Source organism: Ascaphus truei, chromosome 4 (genome assembly GCF_040206685.1).
Source record: "Ascaphus truei isolate aAscTru1 chromosome 4, aAscTru1.hap1, whole genome shotgun sequence".
NCBI lineage: Eukaryota > Metazoa > Chordata > Amphibia > Anura > Ascaphidae > Ascaphus > Ascaphus truei.
This window is the reverse complement of record NC_134486.1, coordinates 32413217-32439421: the sequence shown is the minus strand read 5'-3', so window position 1 is coordinate 32439421 and position 26205 is coordinate 32413217. Positions and strand designations below refer to the sequence as shown.

Below are 26205 nucleotides of genomic sequence, written 5' to 3'. Positions count from 1 at the left end.
CCATCCAGACCCTGAAATAAGGGTTGGAGAGGAGTAAGAAAAACAAAACTAGGTACTAAAAGTTCATGAAATTAACTTTTTTATCATATTTTTAGTATATGAACTTCTTATTAGCTCAAGTGACCAGCTGGTCAGATAACATGGTGACCACGGGCTACACTGGGGTAGATATATACCTAACACTAGACCAGGGATGCTCAACTCAACAGGTTTGGTTGTAAGGATATCCCAGCTTCAGCACAGGTGGCTCAATCGAAGACTGAGCCACCTGTGCTGAAGCAGGGATATTTTTAAAACCTGACCTGTTGGGGGGTTCTTGAGGACCCCTGCACTAGACTTCCTACCACTCTTGCATACCACAGAGGCTAATAATACACTGCTTGTCGATGCTTTCCTAACTGCTATGACAAACAAGGGGTTGACCCCCACACCCCTCCCTGATGGGCCTATTCATACTTCCTAGGGCACCTCAATACTGTGCCCTTTAACACTTTGAGTGCCAGTGAGGCTTCCTAGGCGCTCTCCAAGAGAGGAAAGGTACAGTAGCATCATTGGCACTAATGGGGTAAATAAAACCACTTACTCCATTCATGATGCCCTCTTCCAAGGTCTTTAATATCAATGAAACAAAAAACTTAAAGCGCAACAAATACTGTATAGTGAGAAAGTCAAGCTGCTGTCTGAACACCAGCGGTTTCCCCAAACCGCAGCTTAACAACCTAAACCAAAAAGTGCTCGTGGCGCAAAGTGACAAAAAGTGTACAGTTAAATGTGCAAATAAACCCAGTGATAAATAGCACTGAAATACACAAAATACTGTTGCTCCATATAGTGAAATCCTCATTTCTGCAGACTCCTAGGTAACCTCATATGAAGACAAGAACACAAATGCAGAGGGTATAGTGTATTAACATTTACTCATGAAGACAAACAGCACAGAGGGGAATGGTAACAAACTCACACTCTCCCTGCTGGTATATAAGCAAGAAGTGACTTTGGGCGCACTTCAAAAATTTCACTATATGGAGCAACAGTATTTTGTGTATTTCAGTGCTATTTATCACATTTAACTGTACACTTTTTGTAACTTTGCGCCACGAGCACTTTTTAATATCAATGACCCCGGGAACTAATCAGTTGTGATAATTTACTACAGCAGGGCCCCGGGCATACGGCGGGTTCTGTTCTAAGGGCCCGCAGTATAGTGAAAATCGCCGGAAAGCATAACCGGCGATTTTCAGCTATGCGCATGCGCAACCCGGCATTTTTCCTCTTGTGCGCATGCGCAACCTGGCATTTCCCCCCATTGTGCGCACGGGACCTACGTTCTCCGCGCGCAAGCTACGTTCTGCGCGACGGCGGCAAAACCTCGGAGGAGACATGGCGGCCCCCTTCTCGGTGCCACCATACCAGCGGATTGCCGAAAAGCGGGGCGCCCTGCTGTATTCCGATGCCCAACCATGAAACAAAGGCCCCTAACAGTAAATGCAACCATGTAAAAAAAAAAACATCTGATATTCTCCTTGAGGAAAAAAAAGAAAAACTAGAGACCTCAAATGAATCCTGAGCCCGATTGCCTACAGCAGGAGTGGCCAACTCCTGTCTTCAAGGGCCACCAACAGGTCAGGCTTTAAGGATATCCCTGCTTCAGCACAGATGGCTCAGTCAATGACTGAGCCACTCATTGAGCCACCTGTGCAGAAGCAGGGATATCTTTAAAACCTGATCTGTTTGTGGCCCTAGAGTTCTGGCCACCCCTAGCCTACAGCAATATGATGTTACCCTTTGTCCCTCGCCGAACCACCCTCAATCTTGATTGAGGCTCACGGTCCTGGCATGGCATTGAATTGCCATGGACTCAGCCTAACTTAGGCAATTAGGTGCCAATGCCTTACCAGTCTTTTATATATATATATATATATATATATATATATATATATATATATATATATGGGAGGTAGGTATTCTAGTGTTAGAAATATATTAATCTCTTTGTATCCCTTTGAGTTGCCCATAACCAGCTGGCCACTTGGGCTACGAAAGGGTTAATATATTAAAACGATGATAAAAGTTTATTTTGTAAATGTTTATCATCTAGTCTTGATGTTCTCTCCCCCTAAGTCATTCTATAGGGTTTGGATGGGAGTAACACCAAGAATATAGTAACATCACATTATTTGTATCAGTAGAATAATTATCATGAATAAAAGTAGTGTTAAGGTTACACTAATTAATTAGGTTAAGTGTGGTTGTTAGTTTTTCTTAGCATCATACTTGTGAATGAGGCATTAACTCTGGGAAAATAACATCCATTCCTGTGTTATGTAACATGACCGTGTTTCCCCTGATTTTAATGGAATTGAGTGAATCTGGAGCTTCATGTTTTAGGTGTGGTGATAACCTGAATTACATTATATTTGATTTGCAATCTTAACTAAAGGATTCAAAGCTGGATAGGACCGGGACACTAAGTTTTGTGGAGTTTGATATTCTGTGGCTGAAGTTACAGAAATACATGGTAATTATATTTAGTTTACTGCAATTTTCCTCTTTGTATCATTTCACTAGAGAGTGTATGATGCACATTGACTATGTAGTATTAGATGTAATATAAATTAACTATATATATATACACTCTGAAGTCAAAGGGACATTTTTCAACACACAACTGTACTATACCTGATGAAGGGATTAACCCCCAAAATGTGGTGCCTTATCCTATACTGCTACCACAAATCAACATAAAATGTCCCGTAGACTCTTTTGAGACAGGAAGTGGTCTTCAGATGGAGCATGGCTGGTTCCAGACAGGTTGTGCTCACACTTTTGGTGTGTAGGTGAGAAGACAAAAGGAACAAATTCAACTTGGTGTTTAAGTTTAAAAGTGCGTCTCTCCTGTGCTTGACTTCTGTGCAATCCCTTCTCTGGCAATCATATCTCTACTTATATAGTGATTCAGTAACATCCATTCATGAGCCATTTTTCTAACTTTTAATCAGATAATGAGCTATATCCTACTGAAAGTGTGTTCTCCACTACTCTCCCCAATGTACAAGGCAACTAGCGAGGCATTGGTAGGTTAGGGAAGTCTTGAAGCTGCATGGATCCCAAGGAGCTATTCCATTGTGACCATCCTGAAAACAGCAGCCTCACATTGTGACAGTAGAACATGTTATGCTTCTGTCCCACTCACTGTTTTCTGTGTTCTTTCTACACTAGGAAATCTACAAGAAAGTGGATATTAATTGCTCGGGAACCATGGATTCCTATGAAATGAGAAACTCTTTGCAGGAAGCAGGTGAATACAATATTCCTTTTTATCGTGCCTATTTTAATCATTGCACAGTTTCTAGGACCAAAAAAAAACCCCTCTATTAAAATAAATGCATTCAGATTTTCCTTGTCTATCTTTAAGTTAATTTGCTAGTGAGATATGTTGGCTACCAAGGTGCACAGTAACAAACATCCAGGCAAACCTATCTAGAACCACTTTCCAAATCAACTAAGGGAGTGAAGGTAATTTGGTATCTTCTTTTAGTGGCTAGTGTAGCCTTTTGAGAATGTCCTTAAGGTACCACTGTACAGTAACTTCTCAGCACATAGTCGTTGGACACTCTGCACCTTACACACATCCTTTGAGCACACATCGTTCAGGGAGCCTGCTTTTCCACTGGCTCGTCATTTGCTAACATGACTGAACGCCTTCAGTTCGTTTATGGTTACTAAGCACCAATAAGTAACCATTATTTAGCTGTAGGGACACAACAAGTAAATGGTTAAACATTATGTTTCTAGCCAGGGACATGACCAGGACTTGACCAGTGGTGAGACAGCTTGAAAACCCAGTAGGAATAGCTAGGATTTAAAAACTGGGCATGTCTCTACCTTTCTTTGTCTATCTCAATGCCTCTCTCTGACATTTTTAGCTATAGGCACATGCAAGAAATCAAGATTTATTGATATACAGTAGGAAAACCAAAGCCATGGAACAAAATTCAAGTTCTTATTGTCACGGGAGACCAGGATACTTAACAGCGGGATCGCAGACACCAGACAAAGCAAGAGGTTAAATAAAACAAGTTTATTTCGACCGACATCTACAGACACAGCACTACACTCAGTGGGGCACAAACTCACCCAAAACAGGGAATATGGGGGGAATCCTAACTCAACTAGGTGCCAGGTACTGCTTCCAAAGCTTTCCCGGGCAGCTTCCACTCTCCATCCGTTTTGGGTACCGCAGCAGTCCAAGGATGCTATTTGCATTATAGCAAGTTCAAATAGCCCGCTCGCTTCCACTACGATTCTCGCTTTGGTGTCTCCGGCAAAACCTCGGCTGACACCTACTACGCTGCGACCAGAATAGTGTCTGGAACTGAAGTCGGCAACCCTTTATATAGGCTCCCCGGCTCTATAGGAAGACATGGAAAATGGGGTGCCGACCAATCAGCGTGTGGATTCTGCGAACGGACTAATCACCAAGTGGAGGCTTATCTGTGATGGACCAATCCAGGACGTGGGTTGAGAACATGCCTCTAAGCCATCCAACAGAGGTGGGCTTGTAGAGGAGTGGGAAATTCAAATCGGCCAATAGGAATCGTGCCTACGGGACTCATACCCAGCAACAATTCCCTCAGCCAGTGTGATATCTTCCCCAGAGACAGGTGCCTCAGAGTCTGGGCTGAACAAAGGCTCAGCTCAGAGAGGCATTGTTCCTCCAACCTGATTCAGCGCCCCTCCCCACTCCCAGCAATGGCTGGAGCACTTCACCACCCACACCCTGAGTGGCAGAACCATATCTCTTTGTGTGCAGGGTGGTTGAGTGAATTACCAGCCCTGCACACAAAGACAGCATCTTCATATGTCCAACCTAATGTACACAATAACATACACAAACCAAATTGCGTTAGCCCCAGGGATACTGGGTTAACCCCTGAGTATCCCGTAAAACAGGTGCACTGGCCGGGCTTAACCTTAATTAATATGATCAGCATTGTCCCTACTGTCACATTTATCACTGTGGGTTTTTCTCCCTCAGGATTTACTCTTAATAACAAGATTCGGGAAATCATTGTCCAGCGTTACGCTTCTGATGACTTGTTAATTAACTTTGATGGTTTCATCGCGTGCATGATACGTCTGGAGACCGTGTTCAGTAAGTGCCTTATTTACAATTATTTCTGCGGTACTACCTAACACAGAGGCAATTATCACCCTCCACATTCACATGTTTTACCAAAAGAGATATGTTGAGTTAAATATCTATGTTTTTAAAGTATTGGTCTTTGTACTTCTCTGTATTATTAATAACTTGGGGCCTATTCAATATACTCCAAAAAAGGTTCGGACCTATTCCAATGATAACATTTTACACTTTTCATCTAACTCAATAAAAATATATTGCCAAACTTTTCAGGGGAAAGAGGCAGCTAAAAGAACGATAAAAGTGTCAAAGTGCTCATATTTCTCCCCGCCACCCCCTGCCCCCTACACCCGTTATCCCTAATTTGTATCTTAACTACCTAAGGTACCAGGTGTATATTGATTGTAATGTACAGTACACCTTGCATATTGATAATGAAATACTTGAATTATTAATCCCTTAGTAAGCATAATGATCACGAAGACATACATTGTGCATGCCTTTATGTCACTATGGGAACTAAATGGTTAATCATAAGTATCAACCTATTAACCCACTGCATGCCATGTAAGCTAGTGAAGCATTGCCAGGCAATGTCTTACTAACTGCTATGGCAAGGGACTAACCCTCTCTACCACTACCTCCCCTGGGAGGTCTAACCTACCTTCCTGGGGCTCCACCCCCTCACCTACCGCCACTGCTCCCATCCAAACACTTAACCCCCTATCTGTAGGCATGGCTTAGAGCGCTATAATCCAAAGCTGGTAATGCATTACTATCTATTTATTTATCCTATGTTTTACCGGGAAGTAATACATTGAAAGTTACCCCTTGTTTTCAAGTATATCCTGGGAACAGTTATAATGAAAAATACATGGTTACATTAAATGAACAGGGTTATACATTATATTTAAAGACATTGCATGAACAGTTAAAGATAATATGTATTATTGGGCGTATGACACAGTTACAGACCAGATTAAAGTGTGATGGAGCTTTAGTGTTTTTAAAGAATTTAGACTGGTGGCGGCTGTGAGAGTCTCAGGTAGATTGTTCTAGTTGTGAGGTGCACGGTAAGAGAAGGAGGAGCGGCCGGATACTTTGTTACCATGCACCTCACAACTAGAACTACAGTATCTACCTGAGGCTCTCTAGTCTTTATGCAATGGGCAGATATGTAGATAGTTCTGATTATTAACCCCATGTTGCTATGAATGTCTAAATTCGCCAGTTCAGCCCCATGGACTTGTTGGAGAAAAAATTGTGAACCAGCTCTTCCGAGTTTACTAAAACTATAATTAATAATTATTAATTTCCTCAAAAAAAAGACTTCTTTGCATGTGGATTTTCAATTCAGCCAAAGACCGCTCCAAATGTTTTCCTGGAGATACTTTGGCTTCCTCTTGATTTGGGTGGTTTGGCTCTTTATAACTTTTTTTTTTTTTTTTTGCAATATAACTTCTGAAGCACAGTTTTATGGGTATAATAAAGCGCAACAATGCAAAATGGCATACAATGATTTTCTGTGTTTATTGCTTCTGTGGTTTTGAGTCACCTTTGGGATTTGCCTTCAAATGAACTGTAAGGAAATGTAGTGGTATTAGCAGCATTGTATTATGTATTTAGGGATTCACTTGTCAAAAATTAACTGGAGCTAAAAATGTGAAGTAAAAGCACTAAACGATGTGATTTTTGCAACTCGTGGCTACATTGAATTGTAAATCTCATGATAACACCTTGAAAGTTGCACAAGAGGAAATGTGTTATCGTACTATAATGGGTACAATAACTTCTGTAATTCACTGCAGGACCATTTACTGTGGCCTCTGAGAGTCTATTCTGTGCCTCCTTGACTCTTGTTCCTCATTCTGAAGCTGTGTGTGTATATACAAACCCCTCAGGTGTATGCATCTCACCGCAGTGATCTCCCTACTTTAGTTTGCCACCATAATTTCACCACCTTCATATGCAGTGTGGTGCACAATCTCTGTGTCTATATCACAGCCAAGAGTAAACGTATACAATATCTGTGGTAAATTGTTGGACTAGTAATGCCCTCGGTCTGTTTGTTTGAAGCCCAGATCTAGTGCTGTAAACTCATCCCCGGCTTTTAATTTTTCAGGAGAATCTGACCAGTTAATGTTTGCTATATACACGCACTGACAGCAATGAACAAATTGTCTTATCTTTTAAAATAACTGCAAATTAAAACGTGGTTTATGCTTTGGCTTTATTTCCTTGTTGCTTTTCTTTCCCATGTAACATAAACTAGCAGTGTTTTTAATGCCTGATTTAAGTAATGGGTGATGTCTTCTTACTGTACGGTACACTAAGGATTACCACCCTGACAGTTAATATCTGCAGCAAGCGACAGAGAAGCCCAATGCTACATCCAATATGACAAAAATACACAGTAAAATACTTCTATATTCTCTTGAAAAAGGGTCATTTAGTTTAACACTTTGACCAACGCATTGTAAGCCTGTGAGCCACGACAAGGCAGACCCAGTTCACAGGTCCTAACACTACCAGATAAAATACTAATATACCTCTATTTGGATTAAAATTCTCATTTACCTCTATTAGGAGGGAGAAAGACCAACATTGGATCTATATCCTGTAAAAAGAAAAGGAAATGCTGACTTGGGAAGTGGGGAGGAGCGGGCTTAAAACCTGGAAAGGAGGGACCACTAACCTCCAACAGCTGAGACCAGCTGAAAATAAGTTAAACACACATAACCCCAGCAAACTCTTTTTAGGAACCCCTGAGCCCCCACAAAATATATATATGTATATAAGTGTCAAAAAGGAGTTCTATTGAGCGTGGCATATGTATACAACAAGCGACAGAGAAGCCCAATGCTACATCCAATTTGACAAAAATACACAGTAAAATATTGGATGTAGCATTGGGCTTCTCTGTGTTGTTTAATATCTGCAGCAAACTGAAGATTGATGACATGGGAGCACTGCTTTAATAGTGTTGAAATGTTAAATGTCACCGTCTATTGATTGTAATAAAGGGCACTATAAAGAATGTGAGAACACATGTACTCTACCTGCTCTTTATTTAACCACAGAAATGTTTGAACTCCTGGAAAGGAAGAAGAGTGGAGTCATCAATCTCTCTTTACCCGAGGTAAGATAAATATGTTACAATTGGGTTACATTCACTCAGTATTGCTGGTACACTTGGGACTTTTAAGGAGCTATTTTTTCTGGGGCATCTCTTCCCATAACATAGTAATAAAACCTGGACCTATGCTGTCACACCAGAATATAAAAACACACTTATTGTTTAATATGTATATTTGTGTTTCTTCCAACTTGACTTGTTTATCTCGTGTCTCAGGTTTCCCAAACTGTGGTCAGTAGGTGCACAAAGATACAGATTTGCAGCAGCGCGGGGCATTTTATACGTATTTATACATACAGGAGTTGAATATATTTTATGATATAATTTTATCACAGTGATGTCATGACATTTATCAGATGAGGCGTGCACATGCGCTTCACAGCAGTAATAAACGTCAAATAATAATATAACACATACTGGGAATAGGCGCTTCAGACATAAAAGTAACACTAGGAAAAAGATTCCCTGCTCCGAAGAGCTTACAATGTAAGTGGCAAGTAGGGAGAACTTACAGACAAAATAGGAGAGTGTTCTGGAAGTGCGTCTGTGAAAATATGGTCTGCTTTCCGCCGTACGGTAGCAGGTCTACCCCGTGGACTGAAGGCTGCCTCCCAGGAGGTCCCTTTCAGGTTCAATTTGCTGGACAGGATAGCTGGACAGACGTCTGGAGACAAATGAATAATTCGGACACACACAGTATCGTTCTCATTCACTGGTCTGCTTTAATGGGCATATGCATCAGTTCTTGTAGCCCTTTCGGGGCGTTGTCACATATATGTAATTCATTCAGGTTGCCAAGTTGCCATGTACACTTAACAGAAGCCAGTTGTCCTTAACAATGCCATATTCCTTTCAGTTACCCCCCAGACCTGCTGTCGTTGCTATAGTTTTCCTTAACAATGCCATTTTCTCTCAGATAACCCCAGTTGCCATGGCTAACGTACGTTGCTGACAGTACAGTTTGAATATTTTAGGATTCCGGTCAAACAGGATATCTGGAGCTTGATCTCAGCAGGGAGCAACTGTATTAGAAGTGACTTTTGGTCTCTGTGTTAAAACAGAGTTCCCATACTTTTTCCCTACAGCTATACACTTTGTATCTGAGCTGACAAAAATGGAGCGTATATTCTTAAACATATACCAAAATATACATTAACAGTCTGCAAGGGGCGAAGGTCAGTGCTAAATGTTAAAGAGGTGTGTTTTTTATGATGGGGTCTTAAAGGTGGAGAGAGAAGGTGCCAGTATTGAGGGGAAGGGCATTCCAGAGGTGTGGGGCAATCAGCGAGAGAGGCTTTAGTTGGGTGAGGGCTTTAGATTCAAAAGGGGTAGGCAGAAGACACCTTTGAGCAAAATGCAAGAGTCGGGCAGGTGTATAGCGAGAATACAGCAACATGTTATGCACAGACCACGTGAAAAGCCACAAGTACAGAATATAGGGCCTTTGTACAAACATCTTTTTTCTAATTAGTGTTGCATTAAAAAGGTCAGTGTTAAAAGTTAATATAAACTTTCATAAAATGTGCGTCCTGGGTGTAAAGGCATCATACACATGAAACATAATTTGTTGTATAAAATGGTTTGTGACGCATTCCTCGTGTTCAATTGTAATGAAAAAAATAATTGTCTGTATTTTTATTTATAATAATATTAGTAGATGTAAATTATTAGTGTAATATTTATAATAGCCATACTGTGAAAAAAGATGGTGCATGAAATGAATGTTTGGTTTGATACATAATGTAATTGATGGACAAGGGCACACGGATTTCAATCATAAAGAATGTATTGTGCCATAGAACTCACAACGTTTCGGCCTGCTGGCCTTTCTCAGGTGACGTGGCCGAAACGCTGTGTGTTCCATGGCACAATAAATTCTGTATGATTGAAATCCGTGTGCCTTTGCCCACTAATTACACCGGATATATTGGATGACATGCAGGTCTTCCCTGGGACTGAGGAGCACCGGTAAATGTATCACAAGTTATTATTTTTCTTCGGTATGCAGCAAACATCCTTACTTTTGGTTTGATGCATAGCAACTTCGTTCTGTAATAACAATATAAACGGCCTTTTCAGGGTTTACGCCATGTGGATGATTTTGACGCATTTTTAATTGATTTTCTGGCGCACAGAATTTGTATATTTTCTGGTATCATTTACGTCTGTACACCAAGCGCAGGCCATTTCCGTGTGCACAAAAACATGTCCAATCCTTTTTGACGCAGATGGGGACATATTTGAAGTTGTTAAATAGTTGCACACAAGCGCAATTGAAATGGAGTTGGACATGCGTACTTTTTGCACTAAAAATTCATTTGCAAACAAAAGATCCTGTTGTTCGTGAGGGAAAACCACGAGGAATATGAAATGTAACACTACGGTTTCTTCTACATTACTATTACAATTCAATCGTTCCAAGTCTCAAAGTAGTAGTTCATTGAATTGAGATGGGTTTGGCTGTATAGGATGTAGAGTTTCTTGGTATCGTTTTGTATTACACATTCACATACATGTCTCACGCAAGCAGGGCCAGCTGGGATGTTTGTAAGGCTCGGTGCCGTGACGCCTGGAGCCTCGGCTCTTACCTTCTCCGGTGGCATCTCTTCAGTGTCCAGTCCTCGTGGCTTCACGACGTCAAGTAGTGTTACGTTGCCGTGGCATCGTGTTGTCATGGCAACGTGGTGGCACAGGACGTCTCGTTGTCATGGCAACGCGATACCATTTGACGGCGCGGAGCCAGGATGACGGGATCCTGCATGAGAAGATGCCGCCGGAGAAGGTAAGAGAGTTACAGGGGCCCTGCGCTCTCCTCCGGGGGAATCAATTTAATTGTTGTAGGGGAGAGCCCGGGGCTAGGTGCACAGGAACCGACGGCACCGCCATCAAGCTGGCCCTACACACAACTGCAACCCATTATCACCTAAAATACAATGCTTCAACTGCAGCCAGGGAATCTGGTAAATTAGATGCAAATGAGCACACAGTGTCACCTTTTGCTTCAAATCCATTTTAACATGGACCTCCCCCCCCCCCCCCCCCGTAAGCCTGTGCCTGCTGCATTACACCCCTAGTCTACACAACCTGGGTTAAATAAGTGCACAGCCAGTAAACCTTTTTCTTTTCCCCACAGTGGCTGTGCTTTGCATTGGTCTAAAGCTGGACAAGGACAGTGATACGCGTCCGTAAAAACCATTTCTATTTCACATTCGGAGAACATTTTCAAGCTACAGTATGCTGAAAATTACAGTCGCGTTTGAATGCAAACACTGTCAATTATAAACGCCCAATCAATGAAACGTACTTGAATGTTGAATAAAAACAAATTTACACCACATTCAAAATGTCTTTGGATTCATATAATCAAAACTGATCTTGCTCAGTGAGTTGTTAACAATTAGTTTCAATGGGATTAATGTCCTTTAATAAATACAGTGCTCCTTGGCAGCCAGAAAACATTATTATTATTATAAATAGACTACATCGGGGTGTTACATACCAAAAAACGAAATGTGTTACAGGAGGGCTGAAAGATAAATAGCAACAAGAAGAACATATTAAAATGTATGTATCCTGATGAATGTTTTACCTGCATAATACAGCAGGGCCCCGGGCATACAGCGGGTACCGTTCTAAGGGCCCGCCGGAAAGTGTAACCGGCGATTTTCAGCTGTGCGCATGCGCAACCCGGCAATTTCCCCCTTGTGCGCATGAGCGACCTCCGTTCGGCACGCGCAAGCTACGTTCTGTGCGCGCAAGCTATGTTCTGCGCATTCGGGCCGGCGGCAACAGCCCGTTCTGCGCACGCGCGACCTCTGAGCAGACATGGCGGCCCCCTTCTCGGTGCCGCCGCATCAGCAGATCACCGAAAAGCAGGGGTGCCGAGAAGCGGGGCCTTGCTGTATTACATTGACATTTTTTGTGTTAATGGCATTCAATTGTCAGTGATGTGCACGTGCACTGGAGCTTAGTGCTGCATTGGTAAGAAACTCCTGTAATTCCCCTGATATCTAAAACTGTTACAATAGAAGACAATTTTACATTGAGTGTCTGCATGTCACGAGGTAGTTATGGAACATAGATAGAAACTGAAAGAGAACAGCGCAAAAAACCCATTGTGTAGTATATTTAAATAATTTTATAGAAGGTGAAGGTGAGTATTGCACGTACATCAAAAAAAAGGGTTAATAGCAAGACATGTTAGGGACATGTTACCACTCGGCAGACACAACGGGATGCAGGCACCAGGAATTGGACGTCCTCCCTCAAGATGCTGGTATCTGGATGCAGAGTATACAGCTCAGCGTTGGGGAACCTTCCCGCGCCTTCATGGAGCTCACAGCAGTTGTTTTCAGGGGTAGATCGCTGTGTCTCTTCCTTGTTAGTCCACGTGGACTAACAAGGAAGAGACACGGCGATCAACGTGGACTAACAAGGAAGAGACACGGCGATCAACGTGGACTAACAAGGAAGAGACACGGCGATTTACCCCTGCAAACAACTGCTGTGAGCTCCGTGAAGGCGCGGGAAGGTTCCCCAACGCTGAGCTGTATACTCTGCATCCAGATACCAGCATCTTGAGGGAGGACGTCCAATTCCTGGTGTCTGCATCCCGTTGTGCCTGCCGAGTGGTAACATGTCCCTAACATGTCTTGCTATTAACCCTTTTTTTTGATGTACGTGCAATACTCACCTTCACCTTTTATAAAATTATTTAAATATACTACACAATGGCTTTTTTGCGCTGTTCTCTTTCTGTTTTTATCTAGCTTGGTGTTTGAACCATTCCCACTGATCAGCAGCATAAAACTTCACCCATCAGGTTGTATTATTAATTTATTTATAAGTCACTATTTTCAGCACAGACCACATTGAGCGCAAGTTCTTTCTGTTTTCACAGTTATGGAACATAAATGCGTTTTACCACTCCCTACACACAAATATGAACCTAAAAGAACAACACTTTCTTAACCCGTATTGTACTAAGGTCAGGCAGACCCTTGGTGCCATCGGACTACTGGCATTTCTGGTCATGTGATTGCTTCACCAGTGATCACATGACTACCACTAACCATGGCTGATGGAAACAGTGTGTGAAAGCCCTAGGAAAACTGGAAATTCCCCAGACATACCTGGTATGCCATATGGCACTGTAAAGGTCAAATTAACCAGCCTATACAAAAAAGGTTAAGCCCTCTGGTTACCCCTGAAACCGTGGGGTACCTGGTAGCTATTTAAGCACCATAAGCCAGGGACCAGGGATAATACATGTAGAAAATAAAGTGACCCTGGCTTTTTTCTGTTTTCATGTTCCCTTGGTACTAGAACTGTGAGATTTATTGTGTGTCAGTTTTAGGGGGGATATTTTCTGTAGAAATGCAATTATTTTGTTTGCAGGAGTTCGGGGGCCGAAGTTACCGGTCGTCCTTTAATTCTCGCGACGAGCAGGCATGATTCGCCGGTACTTGGCGGTGAATTACACCGGGGCAAGCCAGTGTCCTCCAGACTCCTGGATTTTGAGCCCAAATATCCCAAATCCATTTCCCTTATAAGCATAAGGTTCCCCAAAGTATATATTTTATTAAAGTGTATGTTATGTTTTAGACATTTGTTATAAGACGCTATACAGTCAGCTAGGGCATCAGCATAGACGCCGGCATGTCTGTATAGAGTCCGTAGTTCAAAGAGGAGACGGGATGTTGAGAGGTGTCGTGGTGCTAAGTGGCCGGGGCAGGGTGCTGGGTCCGGAGAAAAGAGAGCCCCTGTTTGGAGGACCTTCTGGTTTGACAGATTTTGTGGAGCCTGCCCAGTAGGTGGCAATGGATTTACTGGGGGAAGCGGCAGAATGTTGGCGCGTTTCCCATTGGTCAATTCGTATGTCCCGTTCACGGGGCATCTCGAGCTGCTTGGCACACCTCCTCCTCTGACGTTAGCCCAGAGATGAGCCCCTGGCGGGGAGAAATTCCCACACTCTGATTGGTCGCTCCTTCTTCCTCCATGCTGAACATAGCTCAGCGGAGGGCATGTAAGGAGAAGCCCCTGTCAGAGAAACAGACAATTTTGTGTCTTGAGTTGATGTAAATAGGGCGGGCTTTTCAAAGTTGCTCTGTCCCAAATAAAAGAGCAACCGGCTTCGTTTTGAAGCTGGGAAAGTCTGCCCTGCAGAGACTAAGTCAGATGTGAGGACCAAGTTCCCATCTGAGAACGTAGTGGACGCGGTCAGGAGTTCCAGGAGTATCGGGACTAGGTCCTGGTCAGGAGTTCCTGCCGAAAACAGTTCCAGGACGTCCAGAACAAGGTTCCGATCAGGGTAAAGAAACAGAATAAACAAGTGCACAGCTCAAAACTTCTAGTGTAAAATTAACCCAATAAACACCAATGGTGAAATAAATGATGAAGATTACAACCTCTAAGTAGAAAAAACTGGCGTCTGCAGCTGAAAAATCGTTTTTTCTTTATTTCAGTCCGATCAGGGTAAGCCCTCGCAAGTGGGCACCCTGCTATTAGGAAAGGCTAGATCTCATACCCCAGATCCCAGTAAGTGTGTATATTTCTGTATTTTGTTGTATTTCCGAGGTTTTATCCAAATAAGCCCCCATTTGATTTCACTACCTTGTTTTGCCTATTGACTGATCCCAGAAATATAAATGTTACATTTGCTTGGTTGCTTTTGATTTCTCCGCAAAATTTTATTTGGAAGGGGAACATGATAATCAAATGTTTCCTCTGCCCTCATGAGACACTTCTTCTGAGGGCCAATGTAAGGTCCTGCTGAACACACAGTGACATCAAACAGAAGGGAATGAATGAAACCAACTCCCAAATTTGCAATGTAACCAGAATATTTATTGGTGTCTGCATTTTGGAAATAAAAAAAAGCATCAATCATTTAGATTTACTCCTGAGACATGTCACTGCTATGTTTGTCCTGCAGGAGGCTAGCACAGGGGCTATTCCAGCGTTTTGTAGGTAGAGGTATTTTTATGGCTTCATGGCCATTGAAACTCCTGGATTTCTAAACCTTTAAGTGACTGGTTCTATAAGCTCCGACATGGGCAAACACACTTATAGAATAAGACCCTACTTACTGTAGGTGTGCAGACTCTTGTTGTGCTTTTTAATAAAAGCTCATATGGGTGTATTAGAGTGAAACATTGCAATCCCACACATGCAAAGTAGGAAAGCAGTTTTCTTTAGAAAATCCCAAAAGGGGTTTTCTGATCTCCAGAGCTACTGGATGTTGTCCTAATGCAGTATGTAATTAAGATGGAAAGTGAAGGCAATATATATCAAATATTTTTGGAAGTCGCTATATGGAACAGCAATTTTAAGCAGGGGATATGTTTATATTTGTCATCCCCACCGAGTTATCCAAGTGTTTAACCACACATGGCAGGTAAATACAAAAAGCCCTCATGCTATGGTGTGTAACATACCATGGGTACTATCAAAGAACTGGATAAACTAAACAAACAACAAGATACCCCAATGAATGCACTCAAAATGATAACGTTGGAATGGTGAAAGACATAAAAACTTAACTGTTTAATATATATAATGGAAATAAAACTAATTGTACAGAGGGATGTGGTAAATTGATCCAAGATCACTCCCTAAAGACATACAAATTGAGACTTCAAACATAGGTACCATGTAGAAGAATACCTAAAAGCAACACTAGTCTATGGAGAGCCAAATAATAAAAAGGCTAACTAGTCCATAAATAAATTCCTAAGGAAATTAATAGTGACAGTAAATGTCTCACTACTATTGTCTAAAAAACTGGTAAGGTATGGAATTACCAAATACCAGCCCTGGTTCCAGAGGAAAAATAAGGACAGAAAATGTATACCAAATTGGTAAACCTATCACATATGACTAGTGTATCAAAAATAATAGGGTAATGTAATATAATATAACGACGTATGGTCACTGAGCAAGCATAGGCCGGTGAGAGAAAGAGGCACTGATCTGATAGGTCAAGACACAAGTATAATAATGAAATCAAATCAAAAAGAGTAAGATCCTATAAAGGGCTGGCATAAAATATGCGTCAGTGTAGACCAGAGGCACGGTTCAGAGACCGTATCCAGTTATAGCCTCTTAAAATAACCCCTAAATGCTGAGCAATAGTATGTATAATGAACAGCATGTGTATAGGATTATAACATTAGGATCACAATAATTGTATGTCTCATAGAGGTCAAACAGTGTCATTGAGTAGTCAATGCAATAGTGGCACGCAATTGGTGAACTCTAGTCTAGTGTAGATGCTGTTAGTCCACATGCTGGTGACAAATATATACAATAATGAGATAAAAACCCACTGTGTGTAGAATGTCCTGAATCTAGCGTTGTCAGTGTAAGTAGCAGGCAGCATGGAAAATAGCCACAATGATCACAACTAGTAGGTAACAAATGTTGCAAATCAGATAGAAGAAAACCCCTATTTCGGAGCGGATGTGCACACACTGACACATAATATGTAGAGAGAAGCTACAAAAAGGCAAAGCCGTGTGTCGGTATATTGAGGGTGCCATTCCTGCATCTAGTCAAGAACAGCTCCGACTGCAAAGGTGAGTAGCTTAAAGAAAGTCTCCTTCTAATGTAGTGGTACATGTAATCGCACAAAATATGTGAAGAAAAGCTACATACTGGACTTAGCTTAGTTGTATGATGGTATAGTAGCGTTGCATATCCTGCGTATGGAAGGAAACAGCTCTGACATTCAGTGTGGATGTTACATGTGTCCACCGGTGCCGCGAAGTGACGTCATCACGTCGGATCACCTGACGTACGTTTCGCGCTAGGGCGCGCTTTTTCAAAGGTGCATACGTGCTGTCAAAGTAGGCTGTTTAAAGCAAAAGGTTGTCATAGCAATGAAGAGATAAATGAACCCATTCAGAGCAACTGGTGAGCCTGTCGCATGCGCAGAGAGAGTCACGGGGGCACAGATTAAAACATTGGCAGTCAATGGGCAATGTCTCCCCCAGTGCTCGCTCCCCCCTTAACCGCGGGGTCATGTGATGTACCCCTGCATTAATATATACATACAAAACAGTAATTTTCAATTTATATGTAAATGTTTACAAATATCTGCTAGCTAATAATACAGGTCTGTATCGCTGAAGCTTAAAAATGTCCACTCTAAAACTCTTATACAGTACAATCTATCAAAACACAGTGGTTTTGCAAGCACTCAAAGCAGAATGAACTGATCAAAAAACTTCAGCCTTTTGATGAAGAAAAATCCAGTCATGTGTGTGCTCAACTTATTGCCAAAGGTGCATACAAATCTAGAAAGGCCCCCAGGACATCCAATAGTAGCAGGAACGGATACAGTAGCCTCCTGCAACCTTTATCAATTCATTTAGACTGTTTCTTGCAACCTGTGGCTATGAATCTCAGCACATGCATTACAGATACTACTGACTCTCTTAATAACATCAAGCTAATAGAAAACATTGCAAATAGTGATATTCTATGTACAATGGATGTACAAAGCTAATATACTTCAATACCCCATCAAGAGGGAATTGCAATCACCACAGAAGCATTTAAAAGAAAAATAAGTTAGAGACAAGTCATTACAAAGTGGGGTGGCAATGCCAGAGTTATTATTTAATGATGGAGAGAACTTTTTGGAATCTATTTTCATAAGGCTTAGTGTATATCAGAGAAAGAAGAAAGTTTGGATGTATGTATTAATGAGAATCATGGCTTCATCCATTCATTTTACACACAGTGGGATTGGTTTATGTAACTACATTATAGCACAGAAACTCCCATTGAAGCCAATAGTCGTTTCTGTGCAATAGGATGCCAATCGGCCCCGTGGAAGATTAATAACTACCCTCAATAATGTATAAACTACTTTAAAGAGGCAATCCAACCCGGCGATGTTTGTATTATTATTACTACAGGGTTGAAGCAGGGGGTCTCTGGAGCTGAACACCATTCATTTCAGGTCCGGGGACCCCCTTGCTTCCCAAGATACTTACCTCTATAGGGTTTGCCGGTAACCGCTCCGCTCGGCTAGCAGGGATCATGTAATGGCGGCGTTTCAAAGCTCCAGCGCCCTGCGGGCCAATAGGAAGCTGTGACATCATCCAGTGCGGCTTCCTATTGGCCCATGTGACGCGGGAGCTTTAAAAAGCAGAAGATACCAGCACACCCTTCGGAGGTTAAGTATCTCTGAAAGTAGGTGGTCCCTGCAACTGAAATAAATGGGGTTAAAGCTCCAGAGACCCCCTCTGCTTCAATCCTATTATTATTATTATTATTTTAAATTGTCCGCTTTGATTGCTCCTTTAAGGACTTTTCAGCAATATCAGCTCCTAGGGCAGTGTTTCCCAACCGGGTTTGGTGACACCCTGGGGTTCCGTGAGAGGATCAAAAGGGTGCTGTGGGGTTCCCACGATCGCCCCGAGCAGGGAAGTTGCTAGGGGGCTGGGCAGTTTCCTCTACCCTGATTGGCTGCATTATCCAGCAGCAGCCAAGCAGGGGGTGGTGTCAGGATTCTGGGGGGGTGTGCCCAAGCAGAGGAGGGGGGAGCAGCATCGACCCAGAAAGAGGTGAGGCTGTGTGTCTCTGTCCTGTGTGTATTTGTTCTGTTCTGACGTGTGTGTTTTCTGTACCTTCCCGCCCCCTCTGGATCCTGCGACTCCCTGTGCCCTCTGACTGTCTGTGTCTCCTGTGACTCTCGGTCTGTCTCCTGTGACTGTCTGTCCTGTGTTTTCTGTGACCCTGTCCTGTTGTAGGGTGCCTCAGCAACTGACACTGTGGTTAAGAGTGCCCGAGAGAAAAAAAAGGTTGAAAACCTTTGTCTTAGAGAATGAATTAAAAGGCACATTTAACCGCTTTCTTTTTTTTATTTCAAAACTTTCAGATTTTTAATGTTTGCCCTAATAATATAAGACCAATTACAGTGAATTTATTGAGTTTTGTGTATATTTTTACAGTATTTGAAATAAAATGAATTTAGAACACAAAAATGTTAACATCATTAGAAAAATTACTCAAAGTAAAACACAAGTAGGTTTATTGATGGATGCGCATCATTGTCATTCTTCTCCACTGTTAGACCAATGTAGAGCAGAGCCACTGTGGAGAGAAAAGAGAAGAGATATCTATATATATAAATTTGAAAATCTTGGTTGTGAGTGTCTGGAGACCATTTGATTGGTCCGTCCACGGCTCTCATTGGCCGGTGTCTCCCCCCCCGATGGCCCGCCCCCCCCACGGCTCTCATTGGCCGGTCTACTCTAAGCCACTGTTCCAGTCACACACCACACTCTCACCCGTGTGGACTGCTCACACCCCAGAAGCGTCCTCATGCTTTGTGAGCCCTGAGATCTGTGAGCCTACCCTGCGGATTACATCCGTAACAAACACACACACCCCTGGAGACGCTGACCACGACACACAAAAGTAAGTACAACACTCTCCCCCTCTCACCCCCCCAGACTTGAACCCCCCCTCACCCCCCAACTATCATCCCTCAGGCCCTCCTCAACGGCTGTCCGCCCCAGCTCCGTTTTTGTCCCCCCCCAGCTCCGTTTTTGCCCCTCCCCCCAGCTCCGTTTTGACCCCCCCAGCTCTGTTTTTGACCCCCCCCCCAGCTCCGTTTTTGACCCTCCCCACCAGCTCCGTTTTTGACCCTCACCCCAGCTCCGTTTTTGACCCTCCCCCCCAGCTCCGTTTTTAACCCACCCCAGCTCCGTTTTTGACCCCCCAGCTCCGTTTTTGACCCCCTTCCAAACACACACACACAGTGACACACACACTGACAGACACAGTGACACACAGTGACAGACACACTGATACACACACTGACACACACAGTGACACCCCCCCTTCCGCCCCTGCCTTCCCCCCCACCCCTGCCTTTCCCCCTCTTTCCCCCCGCCCCTGCCTTTCCCCCCTTTCTCCCCCGCCCCTGCCTTTCCCCCCCCCGACCCTGCCTTCCCCCACCCACGCCTTCCCCCACCTTCCCCCCCGCGCATTCCCTCCTGCAACCTTCAACCCCGCCCCTGCCTTTCCCCCCTCACCCCTGCCTTCCCCCCGCACCTGCCTTTCCCGCCCCTGCCTTTCACCCACCCGCCGCCCCTAACCCACCCGCCTCCCGCCCCTGCCTTTCACCCACCCGACGCCTGCCCTCTCGCCTTTCACCCACCCGACGCCCGCCCTCCCGCCTTTCACCCACCCAATGCCCGCCCATATTTTGTCAATTATATGGTTGACAATGTAAGCTTTGAGTCCCATAGACATTAGAATGAACACATTTCAATACAAAACAAAGCTTAAAATGGCTACTTTGTACATTAAAGCTGGAGTTGAAGCTGCTGTTTTAAGAAAAAAAATTTTTTCCCCCCATTCAATATGTGCATCAATACAATCTGCACACTGACAAGTGATTAGCTAAGCTGCAGATCGATCCATTCTCCGGTGATCAATCGCTGAAGATTCCACTCGGGGGTTCTTTATATCACTGTTAGGGCTGCATAAGATTACCCATGATGCAAAGTTCTGTGTGGAAGATCATGTGACCAAGCAGATACAATTAGTGCACTGCTAGAGAGAGGGCAAAAGGGGTGTGCAAGAGCCTGTCTCTGAAGAGGATGTGACTTTGAAAATGGTTGCAATAGAAACAAAAATGCTTGTTACATTAGAATACATTAAAAATATCTTTAAAAATGGTAGCATTTTTTTGAAAGAAAAAAACAAGTATTTTCGCAAAGCACAGGACTGATTTATTAAAAAAAATAAAAAAAATAAACCACATGTAGGATATTGCTTGAACTGCAGCTTTAAAACACCACTGCCCCCAGTTTTGGATTTTTTTTGTTTTTTTTTGTAACAAATCACAAATCAGGGGTTACCTGGAGCTGAACTGTGCTACTCCTAGCTCAGGAGACTCTTGGTTCTTAAGAGATGTACCTTTTTATGAGCCAGTTAAATAAAAGTGAAATCAAAGATGGCAACCAGGGTCACCCAGTGGGAAGCTGCAGCGTGGGCCGTGCAAGGCCTGGAAGTTAGGGGCTGAGGGGAGGGGGGGGGGACTTGTGCTTGACCCAAATATGATTGTATTTGTATGTCACAAGATGACATGGCTCAATACAGTAAGAAGATGTACCTAATGCAAACAGAACTACTGAATACATGGAGTATTTATAACATATACAATACCTCTGGTAATGAAAGATTGATGACTCCACTCTTATTATTGTCCAAGAGCTGAAACATTTCTGTAGTAAAATAAAGAACAGTCATTAACTAGGTATTGTTGCATGTCACGTTTTAAATAGCCATATACAATTGATTCGTATAGATATAATGAGCTGGCCATGGTGTTATCATAATATTTTACAAATCACATGACATTAAAATGTTTGTATTTAAGGATTGCACCCATGTGACTGTGCTTTAAGCTACATTAGACATGACCAGGTGGGGCAGCCACCCTACTTGTACCATGCGATAAGAAGTGGTTGTGCATTACTCACATCATACGTTCTAAATACAGCGCAAAATGTATGTTACATGGGTAGGGTCAGCACCAATTAAATGAAGCCATAGCATAAACCACAAAAAAATTACAACACATCTGATATGCGTATTAACATAAATCGATACGATTTTCAAGAAACTATACATACCAATAGGTTTGTTTATGTCTGCGCATCATACAAAGGAATGCATTCTTATTTAATCAATTTACAATATATATATATATATATATATATATATATATATATATATATATATATATATATAGTTATATGATAACTCTTGCGTGATACCTTAAAAAAAATGCCCAGAAACTGCAAGTAATTTGAATCAAGCAATCTCAAGCATGGTTAAACTACCTTATTCTCACAGGTGTTGCAGTACGTGCAATATCAGGACGTCTTTTTCTAATCTGGATTTTTAGGTATCACAAAAATGTGCGTGGCTTTCTTGTGATACTGATTAAGGTCCCAGCGTAGGTTCTTCATAGGTGTAAAACATGACATTTGAGACCACAAATGTCTCTACTCAAAGATTAAAAGTGGACAGGGCACCCAAATGATTTGCTTACTGCTAGAATATTTATTGTGTTCTTAGATATTTTGCTGTAAAATATGAACAAGGTAATATATTTCAGAAATATGGTTGCAACCTCATGGTGTGGGTGTGTCGGGGTGATATAGGTATGTATACACACAGATACACAACTTTATAGTGAGGTGCAGGAGAAACAAAGAGGAGCAGAGGTCATGGAGGTCACAGTACGAGATGGTCCTTTAGATCAGCTGATGTATGTGCTCTTATTGCAGTCAGCAGGTAAGGCTGAGGCCATAGAGGGGTCCAGCGCGCTCCTCCGCGCTGATGCTTAGGCTCGCCTGCTCGGTCAGGAGCGATTCCATGGACTGGCAGGCGAGCCAGCATGCGCGATCGGGAGGCGGGGGAGGCGGGACAGTGACGTCGCTGGGCCAATAATCCGCAAAGCTCTGACGTCAACGTCACAACGTCATGACGCTGCTTCGCGCTGATTGGGTGTTTTCAGCCGACAGCGCGCTGAGAAACAGTTTCGGCTGTCGGCTGAAAATCCCTGCGCCTCAGCATGCCTGCGGACGCTCGCGGAAATCCCCTCTAAAGACATCCTCATTGAGGATGACGGGCTCAGCGCGGACGGTCCGCACGGCTCAGCGCGGCTTCCCCCTCTATGGACCCAGCCCAAGTGTTACTACAAGAGGAAAACTAATGCATAGTGAGACTCTACAATCACCCTAACTTCTCTTTGCAGTATAACACGAAATATATAGAGTATAAAGGCCCATTCTAAATGCTAGAGAGCACAAACTCAATTTTCTAAACGGGATTAAAAATGCTGTGCAGACTATTCCAGCTCTGTTATTGGCTGAATATATACAATGGCACTCACCACTGAAGGCCACATGATTAAGCCTAGAAGTAGTAAACTTAGAAAAATAACACCAAAAGTAGCTTCTTGTATTGTATTGCTGTTCTTTAACTGGTTGAAACACAATCTTTCTTTAAAAACATATACTTAAAACAGATAATAACGTTACATATCTCTCATAGTAAAACATTATGACTTGGAAACTGATCATTGCCTGGGTATTAGGTATTACATTGAAAATAACTAGACATAAGGCACTTACTGAACACGGTCTCCAGACGTATCATGCACGCGATGAACCCATCAAAGTCGATGGACAAGTCCTTCGAAGCATAACGCTGGGCAATGGTGTGCTGAATCTTGTTATTCAGAGTAAACCCTGAAAACATAAAACCACAGTGGTGATAACGTGCCCACCGATCTCCTAATGTTAAGAGGTAACTGGCTTTGGTTTTCCTCTGTGAATAAACCTGGATTTATTCTGCATTTCCGGAACTACACAACGTGCCGTACAAGTTTGGTAAATAAGAATGGATTATTTTCTATCCGTGAAGATTGAGCTGGAGAAAGATGACCGTAGGGCAGGGGGGCGCAAACTTTTTTCCCTGCGCCCCCCTGCCGGCTGTCCCCTCACTCCCGCGCCCCCCCCAACCCCAACTTACCCGCGCTCCGGCGTAATGACGTCACGTTGCCATAGCAACGTGACGTCACATGACCTCGCAACGTCATTTTGACGCCGTGTTGCCATGGCGACGCAGGGAGGAAGCCGCCGGAGCCACGGTGAGTGAGGTTTACAGAGGCCCTGCAGCTCCCCCGGCACTTAATTTAAGTGCCTTCGGGAAGTGCGCGGGGCCTCTGTAAACCCCGCGCCCCCCGTTGGCAGTCTCGCGCCCCCCCTGGGGGTCGCGCCCCACAGTTTGCGCACAGCTGACGTAGGGTACAGGTTTTTCTGTAACAATTTCTAGGTTTTGTCAATCTCACCCCCACACATGATCTACTGTTGTTTAAATGTAAACCTAGGTGTGCTGCTGAGTTGTGTACATACATACATACTGTCACATGATTAATGTGTCCCTTTATATGTCATCAATGAGAATTTTAGCCCTTTACTGATACAGTATGTGTCATCTAATGTACCTCTCCTGGAACCAGGGTCACGAATGATGTATGAATAATTCCAGTAAGCTTAACTCATGCCTTCCCTATCCAAAGCACAACAAGTCCTTTGTCTTTCTTAGTTTTATTGAAGGAAAATCACAGGAAGAAAGGTACTTGTAGTGTAGGTAGAGAGTGCTTCTCTGTCTGAAGTGCAAAGATAAGGCAGTGTAAAACAGAAAGGCCTTGCTGGGGCAAATAGCAGGCAGGTACTCACTCAGAGTCCAGGGTGAAAAGGAAGTGAGGAGCAAGGGTCACACTAGAAGGGAAGTGAGACTATACTAACTGTCAGCAAGGACAGGGGGGTAGGAATAGCCCACTCTCAGCTAGGAGAATAGGAGATTGCAGGCAACCAACACTGACTAGGGCTGCGTAAACAACATGTAACAATAATGTTGCCTTTTCACATGCATAGGGTGACCATTTGTCCCCCTTTTGCCGGGACAGTCCCGTTTTTTTGCATCCTGTCCTGGTTCCCTGTGTGTCCCGGATTTGTCCCGGGTTTTGGCCCCGGTCCTGGTATGCAGCGAGGCGGCAGCGGTGGGGAGGATGCCATGCAGGAGCAGGTAAGTTTTTTTTTTCCTATGTTCAATGAATGGTTGCCGGGGGGCGGGACTTAGCATGCCGGCCCTGCCGCAGGGGATTGATTGGCTGCAGGTCAGAGGGTGCCGGGGGCGGGACTTCCGCTTCCACCTGCAGAGCACACATGGTGTGTGTCTCTTCCCGCTCCTGGCTCCTCTGACGGCTGCGCAATGTCTCCCCCCCCTCTGCCCGCCCCGGGGGGATAGGAGGTGGGTTTTTGTGCCTTTGCCTCCTGTCCTGGCGCTCCCTTCCCCCCCCCCCCGGTCCCCGTGGTGCGGGAGATGGGCGCGGGGGCGGGCAGTGGTGGCTACGCGGTGTGTCCCCATTCTTCCCCAGGAACCCGTGGCTGCCCGCCGGGGGAGGGGGGGCGGCAGTTTGTACCTCTGCGTCCCAGCGCTCCCCCCCCCCTTGGTGTGGGGGTGGGTGCAGGGGGAGGCGGGGAGCCGCCTGCTCGTGGCTACCTGTGTGTGTGTGTGTGTGTGTGTATCAGTCTGTGTGTGTGTATCAGTCTGTGTGTATCAGTCTGTGTGTCTGTGTATCAGTCTGTGTGTGTGTGTCTGTGTATCAGACTGTGTGTGTGTGTGTATCAGTCTGTGTGTGTGTGTATCAGTCTGTGTGTGTGTGTGTGTATCAGTCTGTGTGTGTGTGTGTGTGTGTATCTGTGTGTCTACCAGTGTGTGTGTGTGTACCAGTGTGTGTGTGTGTGTGTGTGTGTGTGTACCAGTGTGTGTGTGTGTGTGTGTATCAGTGTGTGTGTGTGTGTGTGTCAGTGTGTGTGTATCAGTGTGTGTGTACAAGTGTGTGTGTGTGTATGAGTGTGTGTGTACCTCTGTGTGTGTGTGTGTGTATCAGTGTGTGTGTGTATCAGTGTGTGTGTGTGTGTGTATCAGTGTGTGTGTGTATCAGTGTGTGTGTGTATCAGTGTGTGTGTATCAGTGTGTGTGTGTGTGTGTGTGTGTGTGTGTGTGTATCAGTGTGTGTGTGTGTGTATCAGTGTGTGTGTGTATCAGTGTGTGTGTGTGTGTGTATCAGTGTGTGTGTATCAGTGTGTGTGTGTGTGTGTGTGTGTGTGTGTGTGTGTGTCTGTGTGTGTGTATCAGTGTGTGATTATCAGTGTGGTTGTGTACCAGTGTGGCTGTGTACCAGTGTGGCTGTGTACCAGTGTGGCTGTGTACCAGTGTGTGTGTATCAGTGTGTGTGTATCAGTGTGTGTGTATCAGTGTGTGTACCTCTGTGTGTGTGTGTGTGTGTGTACCAGTGTGTGTGTGTACCAGTGTGTGTACC

General features: G+C 43.8%; 2 protein-coding genes across 2 annotated transcripts in view; one reads left to right on the top strand and one right to left on the bottom strand.

Annotated features, from left to right (window-relative positions):
• LOC142492674 (calpain-8-like) overlaps positions 1-11605 on the top strand; it is a 66924-nt gene extending 55319 nt beyond the window's left edge. Inside the window, exons 17-21 of the mRNA XM_075595527.1 lie at positions 2450-2518; positions 3220-3298; positions 5039-5155; positions 8224-8282; positions 11413-11605. Coding sequence (XP_075451642.1) covers positions 2450-2518; positions 3220-3298; positions 5039-5155; positions 8224-8282; positions 11413-11436 — 348 coding nt within the window. The 3' untranslated portion in view covers positions 11437-11605. The remainder of the gene's footprint in view (positions 1-2449; positions 2519-3219; positions 3299-5038; positions 5156-8223; positions 8283-11412) is intronic.
• Positions 11606-19130: 7525 nt separating this feature from the next.
• The window catches only part of CAPN8 (calpain 8), a 78978-nt gene continuing 71903 nt past the window's right edge, over positions 19131-26205 (bottom strand). The window contains exons 19-21 of the mRNA XM_075595526.1: positions 23447-23563; positions 21468-21526; positions 19131-19382 (exon numbers count right to left, since the gene is read on the bottom strand). Coding sequence (XP_075451641.1) covers positions 19359-19382; positions 21468-21526; positions 23447-23563 — 200 coding nt within the window. The 3' untranslated portion in view covers positions 19131-19358. The remainder of the gene's footprint in view (positions 19383-21467; positions 21527-23446; positions 23564-26205) is intronic.